General features: G+C 41.5%; 2 protein-coding genes across 3 annotated transcripts; both read right to left on the bottom strand.

Moving 5' to 3' along the window:
* Positions 1-286: 286 nt before the first annotated feature.
* Positions 287-4550, bottom strand: tmem169b (transmembrane protein 169b). 2 transcript variants are annotated; one of them, XM_072397175.1, is made up of 3 exons: positions 4437-4550; positions 3448-3763; positions 287-3013 (listed from the first exon to the last, which is right to left on the bottom strand). In XM_072397175.1, the coding sequence occupies exons 2-3, from the start codon at positions 3719-3721 to the stop codon at positions 2379-2381; spliced, it is 909 nt and encodes a 302-aa protein (XP_072253276.1). In that variant the 5' UTR covers positions 3722-3763; positions 4437-4550; the 3' UTR covers positions 287-2378. The 2 variants fall into 2 exon arrangements, with proteins under 2 accessions (XP_072253276.1, XP_072253275.1); XM_072397174.1 differs by having other exon boundaries at positions 3448-3827.
* Positions 4551-10050: 5500 nt separating this feature from the next.
* On the bottom strand, positions 10051-19871 carry pfkla (phosphofructokinase, liver a). The gene is made up of 22 exons (XM_072397179.1): positions 19607-19871; positions 17969-18042; positions 17800-17877; positions 17203-17392; positions 16897-17062; positions 16458-16502; positions 16253-16361; positions 16044-16139; positions 15862-15954; positions 14731-14856; positions 14553-14617; positions 14380-14443; positions 14144-14290; positions 13972-14042; positions 13662-13749; positions 13413-13565; positions 12884-13048; positions 12735-12796; positions 11778-11889; positions 11592-11691; positions 11386-11491; positions 10051-11308 (listed from the first exon to the last, which is right to left on the bottom strand). The coding sequence occupies exons 1-22, from the start codon at positions 19689-19691 to the stop codon at positions 11161-11163; spliced, it is 2343 nt and encodes a 780-aa protein (XP_072253280.1). The 5' UTR covers positions 19692-19871; the 3' UTR covers positions 10051-11160.
* Between the last annotated feature and the right edge of the window lie 277 nt (positions 19872-20148).

A 20148-nucleotide genomic window follows, 5' to 3' on the forward strand; every position in this document is an offset into this window, starting at 1 on the left:
AAAAATAAGAACAAAATAAAGAGGAAGATAGATGTATTTCAACCTAAAGAAGGTCCCTCCCCTGCCATTAAAAAGTTGTCCTCTTAACTGGTCCTCATTGCAGAGGAGCTGAACGTGTCTCTGGTTGAAAACACATCATCAGTATATTGATCATGTTCTGCGATGTCATTTGAAAGCTTTATCAGTCGTTTAACAAAATCAGAACAAAACTGGTCTGAACACAACAAGTTGGTAAATATCTGCTCACTTAACAGTTCTCTTCTCCAGCACACTGTATGTAGTTGTGTGTGAGACAATGTATTTTCTACAGTAAGGATCCCATTGTATCAGACGGGTGTCGATAATCTGTTTTCAAAGCACTCAAAACCCACAGAGCCATCTGCAGCAGTGGATGTTGTGGAGCACAGAAAATAGTGGTGGTCACACTTTGCTTTACTGTGCAACAGAAGGAGGTGAGATATTGCTTTAGATTTTTAAATAATCCCATTACTGAAAAGTAGGAATACAACATTTTATTCAATTTGTGTAATTCTTTACTTTGCATCTTGTCAATTAATGAAAGAAATGTGGAATACAGATTCAATCCAAAACCAATGGTCAAAGTCCCTTCTCCTTTGTAAAAAAAATTAAACTAAATACAATAACAAGGTTACCCAGAAACATTTAAACATAACCCAACATACTTCAACATTTGACTCACTGAGTATGTAAACCATCTGATCCATTCAAACAAACAAGTACGCATTCATTCATTTTTAATGATAGCTGTTTGCAATACAATTATGTCAAAGTGCCAGTATTGAACACATAACTACAACAGTTTTTGAAAGTGTTCTAGACTTAGACATGTCAAATCAATCTAAGTGAAATATAAAATATGACAGAATTTGATTGAGATTCTGATTTTTTAGTGAAAACAACAGAAGTAGCAGTTTACAAGCACCCATTGAGGTGGTGCTTTTAACATTTAAAAAAAAAACATCACCTTGTCCTGATCATAACTTTTACATGGCTGAATAAACCTTCTGATGAAGGATGTGGCAAAAAAGAACTGAGGGCCTGCCACATTTCTTTGTGATCTTTGTGCAAGATCTGTCAACTCCAAGCACTCATCAAACGCCTTCAGCCCAGAAACCAACCTACACTCACATCCCCGTATACATCTTTCCTCAGTGTTATCTATGTCTCGCTGTGTTTGAAACAACTTCATCAAACACAGAAATCACGAGGAATAACACAGCTCTAGCAACTTATTTGTATCAAAAGCTGGTACTATTCAATATCCATCGTCATTTTTAATCAAGCCAAATAAAACAACTATAACAAGTAATGGATTAAACCAGCTAGATTGTGTCGGTAAAGCCTGATATTCCAATGAGCACAAGCTTTTATCTTCCACTGGAATCATGATTAAAACACCAATAATAACATGTTTGCTCTGGGTCAATACCACACACATTGTTCACATCATCCTTGTGCAGAACATATTCATTAAAGTATTCAATGTGTATTAATCTGCAACAAAATAGTGCCATGACATGAAGAAATATAGGCAAAACAGTGCAGTCTTCAGTAGTAACTGATGTTTGTGGGATTGTGTTTCTTAGGAAAAGGAGAGAGGCTAACAAACTGTTACTTTTGGTTATTTTATTGGATTTTTTTGAAAATATTAAAAAATAAAGCTGGATGGGGATAGACCGTGCCCCCACAGGACAGATTATTGTGCTCATGGTGAGAATTCCAAATTTAGCCCATCAGCCTCACTCCAATAACTTCAGAGGGATCACAATGACTTCACAAACAAAACGGCGTTGCCTTCAAGGATACTGGGACATTTGATGCCATTGCACAATACGGTGATCACAAACATTTAGGTAAAGATATTTACAGATTAACTGAAACTTAAGTGTAAACCTTCACACTCATGTAATGTGTGTAAGCATCCACAGCCTGGCCATGCAACCAAGGCCTATGTGTTTTAAAAAGGTCTCCAAGTTCTGTTCAGTAATAACAGATAGCTATTGGGTGACCTGTGTGAGTCTATAAAGAACCTGTACATAGAAAAACGGACCAGTCAATAACCACATATGTTCAGGGTCCAATAATGATTTGTAAAAACAGTTCAGCACCTACGGACAGCTCAGGCAGTGTTTATCATTTGCAAGAAATTGTGGTGAAGTAGCTTTTTAAGGAAGATCTTAGAGCCTTCATTAAAAGGGTAATTTTACTCGAGCCATGAAATAAGACCTTATAATAAGAATTTTGCCAAACTGCCTTTACAATCAGTCCTGTGTAACTGACTTCAAACTTCTGGTGCTCATCTCGAAACACTTTTGAAGACAACAGGAATATGTGCCATGACCTCAGTATCTGCTCCTTCAAACTGATGATGTTTGGGCAATTTCACTGGGCGCCTTACTCTGCAGGGTCCCAGAAACAGTATCCGAGTCCAGCAGCTCCACAATGCTGTAGGGTGAACAGTCCTCAAGTCCCAGCTTCCCGCAGGCCCAGCCACAGAACCCTTTTTCCATGTCTCGCACCGCCTGCCACCACTCGCTGAAGGCCCAGGACACCTGCACCACAGCCGAGTACAGAGCCAGCGACAGCGCCATGGGCATGATGAGCATGGGGTAGAAGATGATGAGAAAGGGGCATATTGTAATCTTGTGCCAGAACGTCCGCTCCTCGTTGTACACCAGGAAGACGTTGTACCAGGTGAGCGTGCCGTAGTAGAAGGAGGTGATGAAGGAGAGGAGGAAAACCACAGGAGCACATGAGATGCTCCACAGGACAACGTGGGGTCCCTGACACACACCCAAGGTACAAGAGCGTTTTGATCCTTCCCCCGCCTCACACTCTGCATTGAGACGCTCCCTTGACTTGGCCAGATCCCTGAGTTCCTTCTCTGTCAAAGTGACATGTATGTCTACCACCTGACCCTTCTTCTTTCCTCGCGTGATGGTGCCAGTCAGTGTCACATAGCGGCTGTCTGGGGGAAGGTTCCAGCCTCCTCCTGTTCAGAGAAAACATGAAGTGACAGATGCGTCAGCAGTGTTTCACACTTACTTTTTGTTTTCACTTCTAAAGTAATTCAAGCGATGTCTTACAAAGTCAGAGAGTTCAAAGATTGTGAAGGACTTTGGTGAAAAAGTTCAGCAAAGTAAGAATAATGTTTCAGAAAATGAAGAGGAAGCTCTACATAAGAAACTAGATTAATAATAATAAACACTCAATGACAGCGAGCTTTGGGGTTTAAGGCAGCCAGACAGATAAATCTGTGAAGATGCAAAATTACACAAGTTTTGAAACAACTTATGCATATTGTGACATCTTTTTCAGGGAATGATTTGCTTATTACAGTAAGACAACACTGTGTGCATACTATTTAAACATAAAATCAAACTAAGACATGGAAATCCTCGAAAGAAGGATCACTTAAACTCTCACCTTCGCCTGTGGGTGTGCAGAGGAATTTCGCTCCTTCCTCAGAGTTCCTCTCTGCACCCTCCTCACCACCTTGCTCCTCACCAGGAGCCCTTTCCATTTCAGAGCGGAACACAATAATGGACTCTGGACGTGGCTCTTTCTTCTTCCTCCTCTTCCTCCTCACAGAAGGTCCCACTTCTCCATCGTCCACATGATTACCAGATATGTCCGATCTTAAGGAGACCATTTGGGGGCTGCCTTCTCCTTCAGTTTGAGGATCATCTGCCTGTGCCATGCTCTCTTTCACATAAATGACTCTCTGGCTCTTTTGCTGACCCTTTACGAACAGAGATTAATTGTGAAATATTAAGCAGCAGAAACTGCACTACATCCAACCATTGCTTTTAAACAGAAGCACACATGCACAAATGGATAAAAGAACCATTAGGAAACCATTTATTTATTCTTTTAGTCATTATCTAATCCTGAGTGTGCAGTCATCCTGGCCCAGATTCTGCACAGTAGCCAGTTTTTTTTCTTCAATCTTTATGTTTTCTGTATGTTCCAGTGTTGACTGATAGCGTCCAAGAAATGTGCCATGATTAGCGTTGATCTAATGGCATCTGGATGAATAGGAAAAATCGCACCGGATGTAACACAAACAAAGCATGATATCCTAGATTTGTTCAGCGTAAGAGAGGGAGGGGGGGTAGGGGTGGTCTTTCCTTGGATGACAGCACGGTTTGTCAAAGAGCTGCGAGATCAGGCTAATATCATCCTATCCCCTTTACATACACGAAAACAGAAAAAACACGCAATCATTGATGCCCTGTAGTGTTGTTCCAAAAGACAGGATCATTTCTCATGAGGGTTAAAATCGATCATGAAAACCCTTCATACAGCTGATCCCCTCCCATTTAAATCCCACCCATGTCCGCTCTTTTGTCTGCAGACATCAACCGGCGAATATGTGTCGCTACATAAATACTACCACGGAAAAGCAATCTTACCTTTTATAAAGTGGAGGAGCAGCGGGTAGAAACAGCCGTGTGAGAAAAAATTACCGGGTCTGTCTGACACATTGCACGAACACACACATCACAGCCTGTGATTTTGACGATACAGATGCGCTACGCAAAAAGATTTCCAGAATAGCACTAATCCCGCCCCTCCTCTAACCTCTGTCACACCGATCCAAACCATCCATGGTCCTTGCCCCTGCCGCCACAGCAAGCAGAAAAAAGATGGGGAAAACTTCACCTGCATCTGTGACAATAACAATAATGAAAATTGTACAGTTAGATGTAGAGTATTTACAGAGGTTATATTGCAATACGTGTGTGCCGAAGCGCAACAAAATAGGGAGGTGTAACCACAATATTGAAGGGAAAATCCGTGACCAAAATGCTGCAGGATGCTCAGTTTGCATAGTTTATCGTATTAAAATATTTAAAAAAAAGATCTGATGTGTAACCTCATTCGTTGATATAGTAATCAGCGAATATGATGGCTCAATTGAATGAATAAAAAAACATGTTAAATACTATGGTACCACTAAGTTTAAAAACAGCAAAAAGTAGTCTATGACAGCAAATCCATGAGGTCACATAATGTGATGGTCACCGAATTTGATGATACACCTGCGATTAAAACAAATCGTTTTTGTGCGCAAACTTTCATTTATAAAGTGACTTTCTTACTTAAGAGCACATTACAACTTGAACTCTTGTTCTTCTGCATATAAGCTTTGTTTTTAAAAATTTAACACACGTACGTTTTTCACGTACAAGAACATTTCCCTGGTTGAGTAACTCTTAACCGCTAACAGCCACAGCAATCAGCTAACGTCTATAGCTTGTGTAAAAATGAATAACGAAGGTTCACTTAATAATATCGACAGCCTCCTCTTTCAATTAGGTAACCGTGATGACTTTTTTATGTATATGCTTTTTTCTCTTTTTCATTTACAGTAATTTGTCTCATGGTGTGTTGGTTTAGCGGGAGTTACTGTTGGACCAAAGGTCCGTTGCAAGCTAACTCGTTAGCTAAGGACAACCTGTAAATTAATAACGTGAACACTGGGTGGATATTTTTATATGAGTTGACTTTTTCTTCGTTTTGTGTTTCGTAGCTCTTCAAACTCGGGAGCTTTCTCAAAAGAAGAATGAAATTGATCAACAAATTAAAGGTTTGTCTGACAGGTCATATGTTAACCATTAAAGCCATGTGTATCACATTTGATACATGAACTTTTGAGACCTTTACATCATCAATGGGATTTTTTTCCTGAAAAAACCTGATGTATATAGTCAGACACATGCAGTACACAGATAATCCATCATGGATCAGTAATTCATGCATCAGTGGGTGTCAACAGAGAATTCCAAAATGGCCGCCATTACTCAGCGATCACATTTGATTTTTCAAGAATATTTTTGCAAATTTTGAAATTGTTAAGGTGAGAAAAAACTTTCAAATTGTTTCTGAAACTTCAATAGGAACAATTAATGAATTGATGTATTGTAAAACTACTTATTATTTCATAACTTCATTCACAGTAAAACCTTGTTGGAAATGTGTGTATCAAATTTGATACATCAGGTATAACAGGTAATTTATCTGTCAATTGTCATTACATTTGATGAATTATGCATTCAATAAAGCCACATACAGTCTTATTTATTATTTATGTAATTTATTTAACTAATTTACATAAATACACATTTTCCCATTATTCTGAACACGTCAACCGGGCTTTAAGTGTTATAACAGCTTCATCCCAGCCTGCACTTACTCACATTTTCCCACTATTCTGAATACATCAACCGGGCCATATGTACTATAACAGGTTCATGCCAGCCACTCACGAGAAAAATGTGTGCAACAGCACACACTTACTCACACTTTCCCACGTATTCTTATCCCCCCACAGCCTTCCACAATACAAAATAAGATGTGGTGTACCAAAAAATAAACAAATCTAAGTGAAAGGTTCCTCTTCCACCACACGGGTTCCAGTGGTGGGTTTGTCATTGCTGCGTGATAGGTTCATTTCAGCAGATACAAAATATGTATGACATTGACATTCTTGACTTCAAGAAAAAAGAAACTCAAAGTTTAATGACTTAAAAATGTTGTGTTTTATGTGTTTTTGTTCGTTTAAGTGAAACAAACTTTGAGCGATGAATTACACATTAATACCTGATGTAGCAAATATGATACAAATTCAAAATCATATATGCAAATTGTCCCCAATTTATTACTTCTGTTTACTACAGCATGTTTATGTTTGGCACTCTCCTCTCAGATCAGCTAAGGGTCCATATCCCTAGCATGTAGATAATTTATCTCATTATAAATTGTTCAGAGGTTCCCTTTTTCCTAAACACAAGTCTGCTCCCACGTTTTCCACTCACCGCAACAACTGTGGAACTCGGAGATGCAATCTGTTATATTGTATTTATTAAATATGAATGCTTTCTTTTTAGCGCTGTCACCTCCCAGCAAGAAGGTTCCTGATTCAAAACTCGGCTGGGGCCTTTCTGTGTTGAGCTTTCAGCTCCCTGTGCATGCCGGGGGGGTTTCCTCTGGGTACTCCAGCTTCCTCCGACAGTCCAAAAACATTCATTTCTCAGATAAAACAAAGAGCCTTTTTACTGTTGGGGATCCGGTGTCTGTACCCTGTCGATGCTTAGTGATTGTGGCTTTTCAGAAAAATGTTCATCCACTCGTTTTCTTCACATATCAAGCATCTTATTACATGCAAGTGTCAAAGGCTTTAATGGGTGTCCCGTAAAGGTGTTAAACAGTCTCGGGCTCCCTGAGAATCATATAGGGCAATGTTCTGTTTGTCTTTATATTACAGTATTGTGTACTGTGTTACGTGGTGCTCCTCAAGTTTTTAAACCATTTTTGTCAACAGTTTGCAGAGCCAACATTGCTGAGAGGAGGTCTTACGTTGATACAGTGAGTGGAAATATCAAGAAACTTGAAGAGGAAATCAGTGAGATGCACAGCACTGTAATGCAGAATAAAGTGAATGCAAAAAGGTAAGATCATGTAAAAAAAAAAAAAGGTTTTCACATAATCAGATTCAATTGTAACTTTTATGAGTGCATTATTCTGTGCTGGTTGTACATTATTTTTTGTTGTCCATGTAACTCCAGCATGAAGGCGACCAACAGCCTGCTTCTTCTGTATGAGCAGACGCTGAAAGCAGAACTGGAGAGCAGAAAAAGCAGCTACAACCATGACCTGTGAGTTCCACTTTCATTTCTGGTCAAAATGCGTGTAGTCGCTGTGACAAACAAAGCTTCTTTATTTGTGTCCCAACAAGGGAAGTCTACGAAGAGAGGATTTCGAGTTGCAGAATAACACTGAAGTCACACAAAGAAAGTTATTTCCAAAACCCTCTCGCTCAAGAGCTCCTCGCACTGCAAGCCGAAAAAGAGGAGATTGAGCACAGAATCGAGGCGTGTGATGATCAGCTGACAATGAAACAGAAGGAGCTGGACCTTCTCACCAGTAACAGACTCTTTTATTTAATTACTTTTTGCCCTGGCAGAGCTGAGATAATTTGTAGCGCTTTATGCAGTCATTTGATATCTGTCTGAGCAGGTCCAGCAGGGAATTCTGTTTCCACTGAGACGCCACCAGACAGGTGAATCCTATAAACAGCAAAGATCATTCAAAGTTTCTCCCAAAGCAGATTTATCCTCTGACTGAGTCCGTTTGTCTGTGTGGTGTTTTCAGCCATCAGCCTGTAACAGAAGAACATCACACTAAGGAGGACAGTGATATTGACATCTCATCTCTTCATCTCAGCCAGGCATCAGTTTGGCGTTTTAAAACCGATCAAATTCCTGAAGTTGCGAATTGTGAAAGTGTAGCCGGTCCTGTTTCTATGGAGCCTCTTTAATAACCCTTATCTTGATTTTGCAGAGTGGTCACAAAACGTCTGTAGAGGCAAATGCTGAAGAGATTCCCGAACAAAACAAGGTCCAGGATTCATCCACCCGTACTTCCACCGAAAGAGCAAGTGAAGAGCAGTGGTCCTTTGGTAAGGAAGACAACATCTGAACATGCATTTAGGCACATTCCCTTTTCTCAAAGTGTCAGAGGTTGTTTTGTGTGGATATTATTATCATATCAAATTCCATCAGCGGGAATATTTATTTCTCCAGAGCAAAATCTCCCAGATGAAATGCATTGTGAGACACAGGACCAGGAAACGTCACAAGAGGACCAGGTCAAAGTATTGTATTTGTATTTTGTATTTGCTATACTTGGACTGACCTCTAAAGGGCAAAGTGGTCACTTAAGGTATTGGGTCATTCATCCTGTCTGCCAGCTGCCTCAGTGTATCACACGTGCTGGTTTTGAGATCCCCACCTCACAGCACACTTTGCATTAACAAACTAATTCCTTGCTTTTACTGGTCAGAAGAATTTCCACTCATCCTGTGGAGGGTTTGAAAGCGTTGACGGGGGTTATTTTTGACTGAGCTTCACTAATACATTGTCGTCACGGCAGAAGTTTACTCTCTCCTAGTTAGAGATGCTTTTACAATTGTTTTTTTTATTTTTCATTTTACGTAGGAGCAGCAGCCCATGGTGACAGGTTTAGACGATGCTCCGGTGGATGAGATGCAGGGAAGCTCGGCTGAAGATGAAGAGCAGGCACCGAATAAAGATGACACCCAGGGAGCCGCTGTTTTTCCTCAGACATCGCCTCAAGATGCTAATCCTCAGGCCAATCCTCTCCTAGAAGAGACAACCGCCGTTCCTTCGACGCCAGCGTTTGCATTTAAGTAAGGTGTTGTCTGAGTTCTTCCAGCACTAGGAATCAGTGTGACAATAACCCCTGAGAAGAACTATTTTCCATGTGTTCGCTTTAGCTTTAGCCCCAGCAGCTCCCCGCATGGGGGGACCTCGGATGCTAAATCTCCAGCTTTCCTTTTCTCTCTGAACGCCGATCCGAGCACACCAGGCTTCTCTGGGTTTGATGTTGGCTCGTCGATGGATGAGGTGAGGAGACCGCCAAAAGATCTGTCAGCATTTATTCTTTTAGTTTTCAGAGTTACCTCCGAGTCTCTTTGCAGGACTCGTCTTTTGTTTTCACCGACTCCTTTTTCAACGACAAGGTAATGCATTGTTACTTCAATCTTTGCGTTACACCGTCCTGTAACTGAATAAAAATGTTACTCTGTTCACCTCTTTCTAGAAAACCACAGGAGCAAAGCCTTCAAGCTGTAAGTATCTAGCCAGTGTTTGCTTTCGTGAAGTGTTGCTGGTATTTAGCTGCAGGTATATACCTTTTTTGCAGGCCCTGAATTCCTGTTTGACCAACCGGAGCGAAGTGAAGACTTCCAGTTTGCCTTTGCTGCCAAGAGCCCCCAGCCAGCCAACAAAGAAAACTCCAGGGACGAGTTTCCATTTTCATTCAACTTCTAAGAGAAGAGTTCTACAAAGAACTGGAACTACTACATTGATGTTTGTACAATAGGTCCCTCAGTTAATTAACTCTGTTGTGTTAGCTAGTAGGCAGTTAAAATGACATTCTAATAGTCAGTTTGCTGCTGATGTTTAACTCAAAGACTTATTTCAGTTAATCACAAAATAACCCTTTTTCCATAGTGTCATAGTTTAATAACATTTATTTTAAACAGGGCATTTATATCAACTTAATACTTTCAACAGTTGATATTACATTACAGATCTTTTACCCCCTCTTTTAATATCAGTAGTTTTAGAGTTTAAAGCATTTTACTTTGTAAGGAAATATATATAGTTCAGTTCAGTTCGATTAGTGGTGGAAGCATTGTTTCAGTCTCATAAAATACACACAAAAAAACCAACAAGTGATCATTAACATCTTACTGGTCCTTTGAGTCACATTAGTACACACAAAACACTAAATACTCACAACATTAGTAGATCTCATTGTATAGTTGATGAAAGTATATGTTAAAAGTTCTCTTAATGAAAATACCTGATTCCATTTTTTTGGCTCAGAATCTATCTAGTTTTATTTGTATTTGATTTTGAAAGCAAACCTTTCATACCACACCACCTACATTCATCTGTTGTGAAGTATTTTCAGTAATCGATCTATAAAGCCTTTTTTTTTTGTCTGTTTATAGCAGCGATTTGAGTAGAAAGCATCTTGTGCACCTTGGCACAGGAAATACGAACACCGTACTTAATGCTTCACTCAATAAATGAATGCCTGAATTGCACTTTTACATTATTCAATCCATTGTAGCTACTATAACACCGACGACAGACTCATGAAGTGTTTTAAAATGGGGTTATATTCCTATCTTTTCTCAAGAGCAGGGTCTTTCGATGTGAGAGGGGCACAATGACATGCGATAAAAAGGCCGTAAATCAAAGCGGGAACCCCTCCTCAAGGCGTTTGCTGCAATTTGCATGTGCTAGCTTATTAAAAACCTCTAATACAGAAACCTGAGAGCATGACAGGTTTGAGAGCACAAGTTCATAGTGCAAACCGAGGCAAGGCAAGTCGAGTGCAGTGAGGAGAAGTTAAGTTAGAGCATCTGGTTGCAGATGTGCGCATCAACGCCACAATCTTATTACCACGTTTTGAGGTAGAGCTCTGAAAGGCCACACTCTTGAATGACAACATGACGATATCCCCTTTTTTGTAGTCACAGAAACAAAGGATGGAGAGATAAGGGTTAAAATGTGGGTCAATGCTGTTGTCTGAGAGAACTTAGTAGCCAGCGTCAACGCTGATGGAGCGTCGAGTCACATGTGCGATCTCTCCAGGGACATATTCACAGAAGCTGGTCTGGTACTTGGCCAACATTTTCAGCATTGGCCGCAGATTAAACCACCACTGAACTTTGGGCATCCGGTGCCTGAGAAACAAGAGTCATGGTTAACAATGACCTTTTGGGTATTTTGGCAAAAAACAGAAAATTTGTGTTCTACTTACTCAAAATCAGTGATTTCCTTCAGCTCGGTGACAGGGATGAATGACACAACCTTCCTGTTGAGGCCGAGCACGCACGCCGTGTCGGGTGCGTTGGTAAACACGCGGCCTGGTGGTGGATAAAACAATGTCGTCAGCTCACCTCTGGGGTGTGATTTGGTTTTCTGAACAACTTGTTTATGTCGTCTGTATCTGTGTAGTAACCCCACCTTGTCTGTAGTTCTCAGTTAACTTTGAAGAAAGCCACTGGGTAGCCTTGACACCCAACTTAGTTCCGAAATTTCTGTCAAAGGGAGAAGGTGCCCCACCCTACAGCACAAACACACAAACTTGAGTATATGACCCAAGGAAGCATCATATATTATCATTAAGTGGCTGTTTTACCGGCTCTGTACCTGCTGGAGGTGTCCCAACACGTTGACTCTGCAGTCAAAGACGCCCTTCCCCTCTGCTGAATACAGCCTATAGATGAAATCTGTAGTGTAGTGTTCGTGGCATTTTTCATTCCTGTTCAGGCAGACGAGACGGACAACAGAACTATGTGACAAGTACTTCTCACTTTGGTGATCCTCAGAATCAAGATTTAGTGTCACAATGAAGTCATGAGGCCCAATAAGTGTCTCAGTTGACTTCTTTATGACCAAATATGGTCTCCACAGCATCGGCATTGTTAGTATTGTGTGTGTCAGCTCAGTGATGTACAACCCAAAGCACCTTGCCAAAGTACAACCAATATTGTTCACACCTGATAACACCACGATGAGTCTCAGTTGATCACAAGAGGACAGCCATGATAGTTTTCTTACAGTCTGACACACACTCTCCCCTTGTAATTTAGTTCCAGTCTGATACGTTAAAATACCAGTTTTGTTTTTTGTTTTTTTTTTTAAACAGAAATATGATGATCTCTGCTCTAATACTTTACAGACTAATGAGTCAAGTATGGTGCAAGATTTTGCACCACGCTCAAAGCTCGTGTTTGCTGTCGCTGCAGAGTGGATTTCTGTGAGTGATGCTGTATATCTAGTGCATCTATTGTCTGTTTAATACAGATAACACATACACGGCAAAAAGACTGTATCCCCTATTTCAAGAGCCCAAGGTCGACTCAAAGTGCCTCTGTTTTCTATTGCATGGTTGGAAAAAATGATGAGATCATTTGTTTGTTTTGTGTGTGTGTGTGTGTGTGTGTTATGATGGGTAAAACCTTTGAATTAAAACAGGTGTACTTTCTTCTTCACTGTAATTATTTTCCAAACTGCAGACTGGCAAGCAAAACCAGGACTACCAAAAACAAAAGTTGAGCCACAGATAAAAGATAAGCAGACTCGACACCCTACAGTGTCAGGTACCTCAGTACTAGACCTCTCTGGATGTCCTTCTTCATCTTTTCACTTAAATGATCCACATTGGTCTGTCAAAACAGCACATAAAGAGAAAGACTTTAGAAATGTAAGAAACAGCTGCGGTTCTCGTTTTGTTTGTTTGGGTTTGGTCTTACCTTGAGGTCATGGATGTTGAATGGTTCCTCATATATGTAGGCAGCGTCAGCACCTACAGCGATACCGGTGGAGGTGGCCAGATAGCCACAGTATCCGCCCATAGTCTCAACCACAAACACTCGCCTCTTGGTCCCAGAAGCAGACTGCTTGATCTTGTCACAGCCCTGAAGAAGAATTTAAAATTGCAATATGAAATGGAGATTGTGGAACTTGCTCTGGATTAAGCTCTGTGTCAGCTTTACAGAGCCAGAAAAGATGGAATCTGCTCCTCACTGACAGAAAGCTAAAGCACAAGCGATGTCCCGTATATGTTCTTAATACAGATCGAAAGTGATTAGCTGCAGACTGTCTCTATTGCTTTGCCTTCAAAGTTTAAAGATCAAAACTAAAACACTTAAACCCTGTTCTGACTCTATATGAAGAGCTCAAAGTCTCTCAGTAAAGATTTTCTCTGGTTCGGTCTCTCTTCATCTTGAAGCCTAGACATCAAAGCCTCACTGTCAAAATGTGTGATCTGCACAGAATCACCTCCATGGCAGCATTGACAGCAGTGTCTGCTCCCAGGCTGAAGTCAGTTCCAGGGACATTGTTGCTGATGGTAGCTGGGATGACACACATGGGGATGCAGAGCTCATCGTAGTGAGTCCGGGCTTCGTACAGCTGCAACACACCTTCATACCCCTTTGAAAGTGGCAGAGGTGCAGTTTAAAAACACTGACACTGGAGATGAATACATTCAGTGAATGTAAAAGTTTGAAGTGTGTTCTCTTAATATACCTCAAACCCTCCGATTACAAGCAGAGCTGAGATGTTGAACTTGACAATGTTCTCTACAATCTTCGCCATGTTTTTTTCGGGAAGGGTTCTGAAGAGGAACATGGAAGAAGTTAGAAATCACCATAAAGCAATTAATCAGTCTTACTTGACAGCTGACATGATATAATCCAACCTTACGTGCACACAAACCTCTCTTTTCCAGACATTTGCGGAATTAATTTTTAGCCATATTTAAATGAATGTCTTTCAACTACTGAAGTACTCCAAAGACTAATTCACACCGATATAAATAAAGCATCTTCTTATTCACCGTTTGGTCCCCAGTAGTGAGCCCCCTTGGCCCGTCCACCCGGCCACATTGTGCCATTTCATCTCGAACACCTGCAGACAGAGCAGGTGGCAGAAAAGATTCCTTTCAGTTTAAAAGAAGTGACTGTGAGGTCGCTTAAAGTGACTCCTGTGTGATGACAGTGCAGTCTCACCGATCCATTGGCAAGCCCCTGAAAGCCGTCGTTGACGGCATAGACTTTGTGCCCTTGTGCGAGTGCTAACCTTACAGCTGACCTCACAGCAGCATTCATCCCTGCAGCCGGAGCCCCCACGTTCAGAATAGCCAAAGAGAAGTTACTCTGATGGAACAGGAGTCGGACACATTTCAGGTTAAATTCTGGGCTTCTGTTATACATTTTTTTGGGCTTGGGGTGTGTGACAGACTTACCTCAACCTGGGCACGCTTTGGGAAGGCAAGAAGCTTGTAGATGTTCCAGTTGTTCTCAAAACTCCTGCAAAAACATGACCCATTTTAGCGCCAAATGTTTTTATTCAACTGCTTGTAGGATTATTGTTAATGTTGCATTATTACATATATATAATCTAAGTCGACGCTCTCACCCTCCACGCAGTGCCAGAGCTTCGTCAAACCGCTTTTCCTTCATGGCCTTCTGCACCAGCTTAGTCTGCAAAGGATGGCGTGGAAAAAAAAATAAAATCAATGACCAACTCTCCACCATTTTACGTATATGCAGTCTGTCCAATAAAATCAGTAACAGAGGAGGGGAGAGACACTCACCATTTCCACACACTCCATTAGAGGCAGACGAACTGCATGGTTGCCTGACAGGCCAATGACACAGGCCGGGGTGTCTGGAGAGGCCTCAATGAGGGCAATCACTGCCTCCACACCCAATTTACTGCTCTAAAAATACAGATGGAATTTACGAAATGCAGACAACAAGTGGGATTTCACTTCCAACTTCTCCTTCTCAGATTATGTGGACGATGATCTCACATGCTGACGAGACCCTAAGATTATTCACTACAATGGACCGGTTAGCAGTTACGAGTAGCACCTTTACGGCTGCTGGGGTCGGGTTTTGTTTTTGACCCAGTCATCGTGTGGGTTGTTTTGGTTATTAAGGTTTCATGTGGGTTATTTACTCACTTGGTCATCATATATATATATATATATATATAAATATATACTGCTGGTATCACATTGATCAAGGTGTAAAATGTCTGTGGAAAGAGGTCAAGCCTGCACTTCATGTGGCTGACAGGTGGTGCCATGGGCCACAGCCCCTGAGATCCCACAAGCTGACCAGTGAAGGCAGGAATGCACAGACCCATTAATAGGAGAGGTCAGACAACTGCTAGGGTAAGAAAGACACCACGGCTGGGAGAAAAATTACTTTCCAATTTAAACTGATCTGCATTTGAATTATCTGACATCAATTCATAAAATCGAAAGAACAGTCTTTCAATAAATGTTCAATGAATGTTCTACAAAAAGTGCTTTAGATACTTCATCCAATGCAACATTATCCCATTGTTACAGGAAGATGATCTCATATATGTATCATATTAGATGCAATATTGAATAGGACTTTATTACCAAGGTTCAGATTAAAAAAAACGAATCACAGTTCGTACAACTGGGTGAAAATGATCTAGCGTTGCTATGACAGCAAGGAGTTGTGAGACGGAATTATCTCCCTTCTTTAGGCTAAAAGAGGCACTGAATTCATTGTGTACTTATACTCATTGTGTATTTAAGCATGTGTTCAGGGGTTTCTAATAAAAACAGCGTTTTACATTTCAAAGGTGACAATCGAATAGAACTAAATATTCAAAATATTCCAGAAAAAGTCATTAAATAGAATAAAAATAAATAAAAAGTGTTCATATAATAAAACCAGCTTACCAGTATTCTGTCGAACGCAGAAGGAGTCCCTCCTCGCTGAACATGGCCCAGAACTGTCACTCTGGTGTCATAGGCCAACCTCTTTACCACCAGCTTCAAACATGGAAACACATTAGTGAGTTTCAGGTCTCAAATTTTAATACAGATCATGGTCCATCAAGTCCCTAAATCTTGAAACTCACATCTTTTATGTAAGTCGAGGAGATGGGCTTTCCATTTGAATCAATGGCTCCCTCTGCAACAATTATAATGTTGAGTCTTGACCCCTTTGTGCGGCTCTGGAAGTAGATAGAAGTAGAAATGTTTTAGGAGGCAGGGAGCTTGTCTAAACATGCGATGTGTATGCCTTTGTGTCTGCAGCTGACATAATCTGGACTGATTCATGCCCCACCCTTTCCAGACGGGCACACATGCGGTCCTCCCAGCCCTCCACTGGAGGAGCTTCTGGTATAAAGAGCCAGTCTGCCCCAGATGCCAGCGCTGCCACCAAGGCCAAATACCTTAAATAGTAATAAATAATGAATTCACAATCATTTGTTGTGTTGTGAAGGACAGCAAAAAAATTTTAAATAAAAAAAGAAGTCAGTGTTACTTACCCACAGTGTCGACCCATGACTTCGAGAACAAATGTGCGCTGGTGGCTGTAGGAGGGAAAAAAAACAGTTACCTTGAAAGAGGCCAAAACAGTTGCAGACAAACAAGGAGCATACTGATATCCAAGCAAGCGAGTCTGGGCGTGATTAGACATATATGCTTTCAAGAGGGAAAACACTGCATTCCATTATGAGTAAACCACACAGGTGCAAATATACTGAGATTTTTCTGACTAAGACTTATCTTCATTATCAGTGTGTCTAATCCCAAAATGACAAGATGCATATTACACACACACACAAAAAAAGATCGCTATCCCATATGGCAAAGAAGAAATTATATTAGAACTTGATAATTAGTCAGAATTACTGAACGACCGGAGAGGAAATGCTTGGATATCACAGCAGCTGCTTCACAGTTCAGCAACAAACGAAGTCTGACCTCTGCGCAGTGGTCATGATAGCATCAACTATGTCCATGATGCGGTGCAGCGCAGAGTCGGCTCCGATGGTCATGTCAGTGCCACAGAAGTCGTTGTCGATGGAGCCGACGAGCCCGACGATGTTCAGGTGACTGTTCTTCTTAGCCATATCGTCTGTGATCCTTCCTGAAGATGCACACATAAAGTTCTCTCTTAAACACCGTGCTTAAAGAGCCACTGCTGGCTGAAGCCATTTCCAAGACAGTTCTGTCAGTAGTTTACTTTGACATAGAAGAGCTTCAAAGACGTTCCTGAGAGCAGCTCACCTTTCTGCACGAGCTCATCCAGCAGACTGCTCCACTCACTGCGGAAGATGTTGGCTCCAGTGAGGCTGCCATCTCCGCCACACACACACAGGTTGGTGATGCCTTTCTTCACCAGGTTGAAGGCAGCAGCAATCCTTCCCTCGCGAGTCATAAAGGACTTGCAGCGGGCGCTGCCGATCACAGTCCCACCCTGCAGGGGAGACATTGGTGAACAAGTCACAAAATCTAAATGAGACGGGCAGGACAGCGTGATCTGTGAGGGAAAAATATCACGCTAAAGGACACTTTTTGCTCTTGCAGCATTTTTACAATAGTGGTTCCCGACTGTTACCTACCAGAGGACATAAGATGAATTCAAGGAGTCATTAACAAACAGCTGGATCAGGGAAAAAAAAGTGGAATATTCTACAACATGAAATTCAGTTTCTCTGAAAACGTTCAAACAAAAACTCAGCCACACACGTGCCTGTAGGTACTGCTCTGTATTATAAACACAGAGCTATAAGCACACTAGACTTATATCAATAGACACTCTTATGTGGGTTAGGAAGAACAAATAACAGTTGAAAATAATGGCCTAGTAACAGTGTGACCTACCAGTTGGATAATGTTGGTCACGCTGTGCCAGTGTGCCAGTTTGATGTGGTCTCCGCCATCAACCAAACCCTCGTATCCCTGAAAAGTCACGAGCACACCGTGAATGTACAGTGAAGATGTGACCCGACTCGAGTGTGTATGTTGATGAGGGTCCCAGCAGCTTGTTTACCTCATGAATAAGATAGACCTTGGCTCCCACATAAATGCCCATTCTGGTCACCGCTCGGACAGCAGCGTTCATCCCTGCAGCGAGGGCAGCAGAACAAAAACATTACCCACCACTCCACTTCCTGATTAGCACACAATGTGTTGCACCATGGCTTCACTTGTGGAAATTAAACGGTGTGCTGGATAAACCGTCATGATCAGTGATATCTCTTCTTGCGATGGCTTTAACAATAGTTTTTGATAGGATTTACTAAATCAGACCCTGATGTGAGTTGCAAGCAGAAGGGGAAGTACTCATAATCTAAGCTCCTCACCGTTATTGCATAATCAGCAAAGCACTAATATTGGAGTTGGCTGTGGTTATTATGTAACAATTGTTTCAACACATCTGTATAAAACAGCGAGATGCCAGATTTGATTATTTCAGCACTTGCTCTTCCTTCCTCGGCTGCGGTTCAAGGGCACTAACAGTTTAACTTGTGCTCAACTTCTAATATCCAATCGGCTGCCTTTTGATGAGAATCCCACTGATATCAATTTTCTATATTTAGTACAGTAAACTGTTTGCAACAACAAAGAACCAGGAGTGGCAAAAAATTAGTTAATCATAGGTTAAAGTTCACGTGATTGTTAAAATCTGAAGAAGAAGCAGTGATGCCGCAGCTGATGGAGGAGGGGCGCATAACTGGCGATTTTTCCCCTCTGGGAAAGAAGGCAGTTTCATCTTTAGTGCTGTATATTGATCATATTTGAGATCATCAAGCGCACTCTACAAACTAGTCACAACTGTGGAGTAAATTTCGGGAGTTGAGAGATATTAAAACATAGATTCAGGCAATAACATGTGTGAATGAAGCGTCTTGGAGGCGAAACTAACTAAAATACCCGCACAGCGCCATAGGGCAAACCTGGTCTTGTTCCTCTATCAATTAAAAAGGGGCGTTACATCTGAGCCGGATTAGACCGCAGTTTTACCCGCAAAACAGCGAAGTTACTCTCACCACATGCATTAAAGAGAGCTGGAATGTGTCTCTGTTTTCTTTGGGCTAGAGTACAGAAGATGGACAGAGTATTTTTGCAGCCTGCTCGAACAGCCTGCAGCTTGAGTCCATTTATTTATTTATTTATTTTATTTTTTTTAAATATATACATCCTGTGTAATATATATATCCTGTGTAACGTATAGTTTAAAACACGATCTAAACTATGGACCAGAAACGATGTTTTTCCCAGATTCGGGCGCGTACACGCGTGTGAATCACATGCTCGCGCAGGGCCTCGAAGCCCCCTTGCGACGGGGCCAGAGTACGATACAAGTACCAGGAAGACTCTAGCACTTATTTATGCATAGCGTGCTACTTTTGGAAATTATTTTTGTGCAACCTAAGCACAGCTGTGCCCGCCGGCCATTCGTGACCTTTGACCCCAGAGTCGACCATAAATGGAAGATTAAACAAGACATATTATTCAGCTGTCACTGACTGCAGACTCAGCTAAAACCCACTCATCTCTCGGTAAACAACCCCCCTACACAGATGACATCTCAATATGTGTACAGAAACGTAGCTCCATATCTTCATATGTGCATAAAAGCCCCAAACTGCACTATAATTTCATACTGGTTGAGTTTTAAGGTCACCTTGTGCATCTCCACCGCTGGTCAGCACAGCTATGGCCCGACCAGCCCCCGTCATCTTCAGCTTCTCCAAATCCATCGAAGTCATTTTTAACCTGTTCACCTCAAAACAAAGAAACTGAGTAAAAATTTATATTAATAGTCCGTTAACACGCTACAGAAGGCTGTGTCCGTCGTTTTCCAGTTTATCCCAATTGTTACTTCCTCCTTGGAAGCAGGTTCAAACCCTTATCAACGTGAAGCCCCAGCCGTAGCACCTCTACGCTGACAGACTCCGCCCTGCTCAACAAAGGAGTGTACAGGGAGCATTCACTTTATATCTCAGCGCCTCCCGGAGACGCCGTTTTCCTCTTTTCACTGTAGTCCCGCCTGCCCGCTGAATCCCGAGTTTAGTAACCAATGAACGGATAAATCGCACGTACTACACGATTGACTTCGACAGTTTCATTACACTAAATCTATCGGAATTTACGGAAAAGCAACTGCAACGGATATGACATATACAATATTTCGGGATTATGAAATAGTCAACAAATTTTGTTCAT

The sequence above is a fragment of the Leuresthes tenuis genome, unplaced genomic scaffold (genome assembly GCF_036924035.1).
Source record: "Leuresthes tenuis unplaced genomic scaffold, fLeuTen1.0.hap1 SCAF_12, whole genome shotgun sequence".
NCBI classification, from domain to species: domain Eukaryota; kingdom Metazoa; phylum Chordata; class Actinopteri; order Atheriniformes; family Atherinopsidae; genus Leuresthes; species Leuresthes tenuis.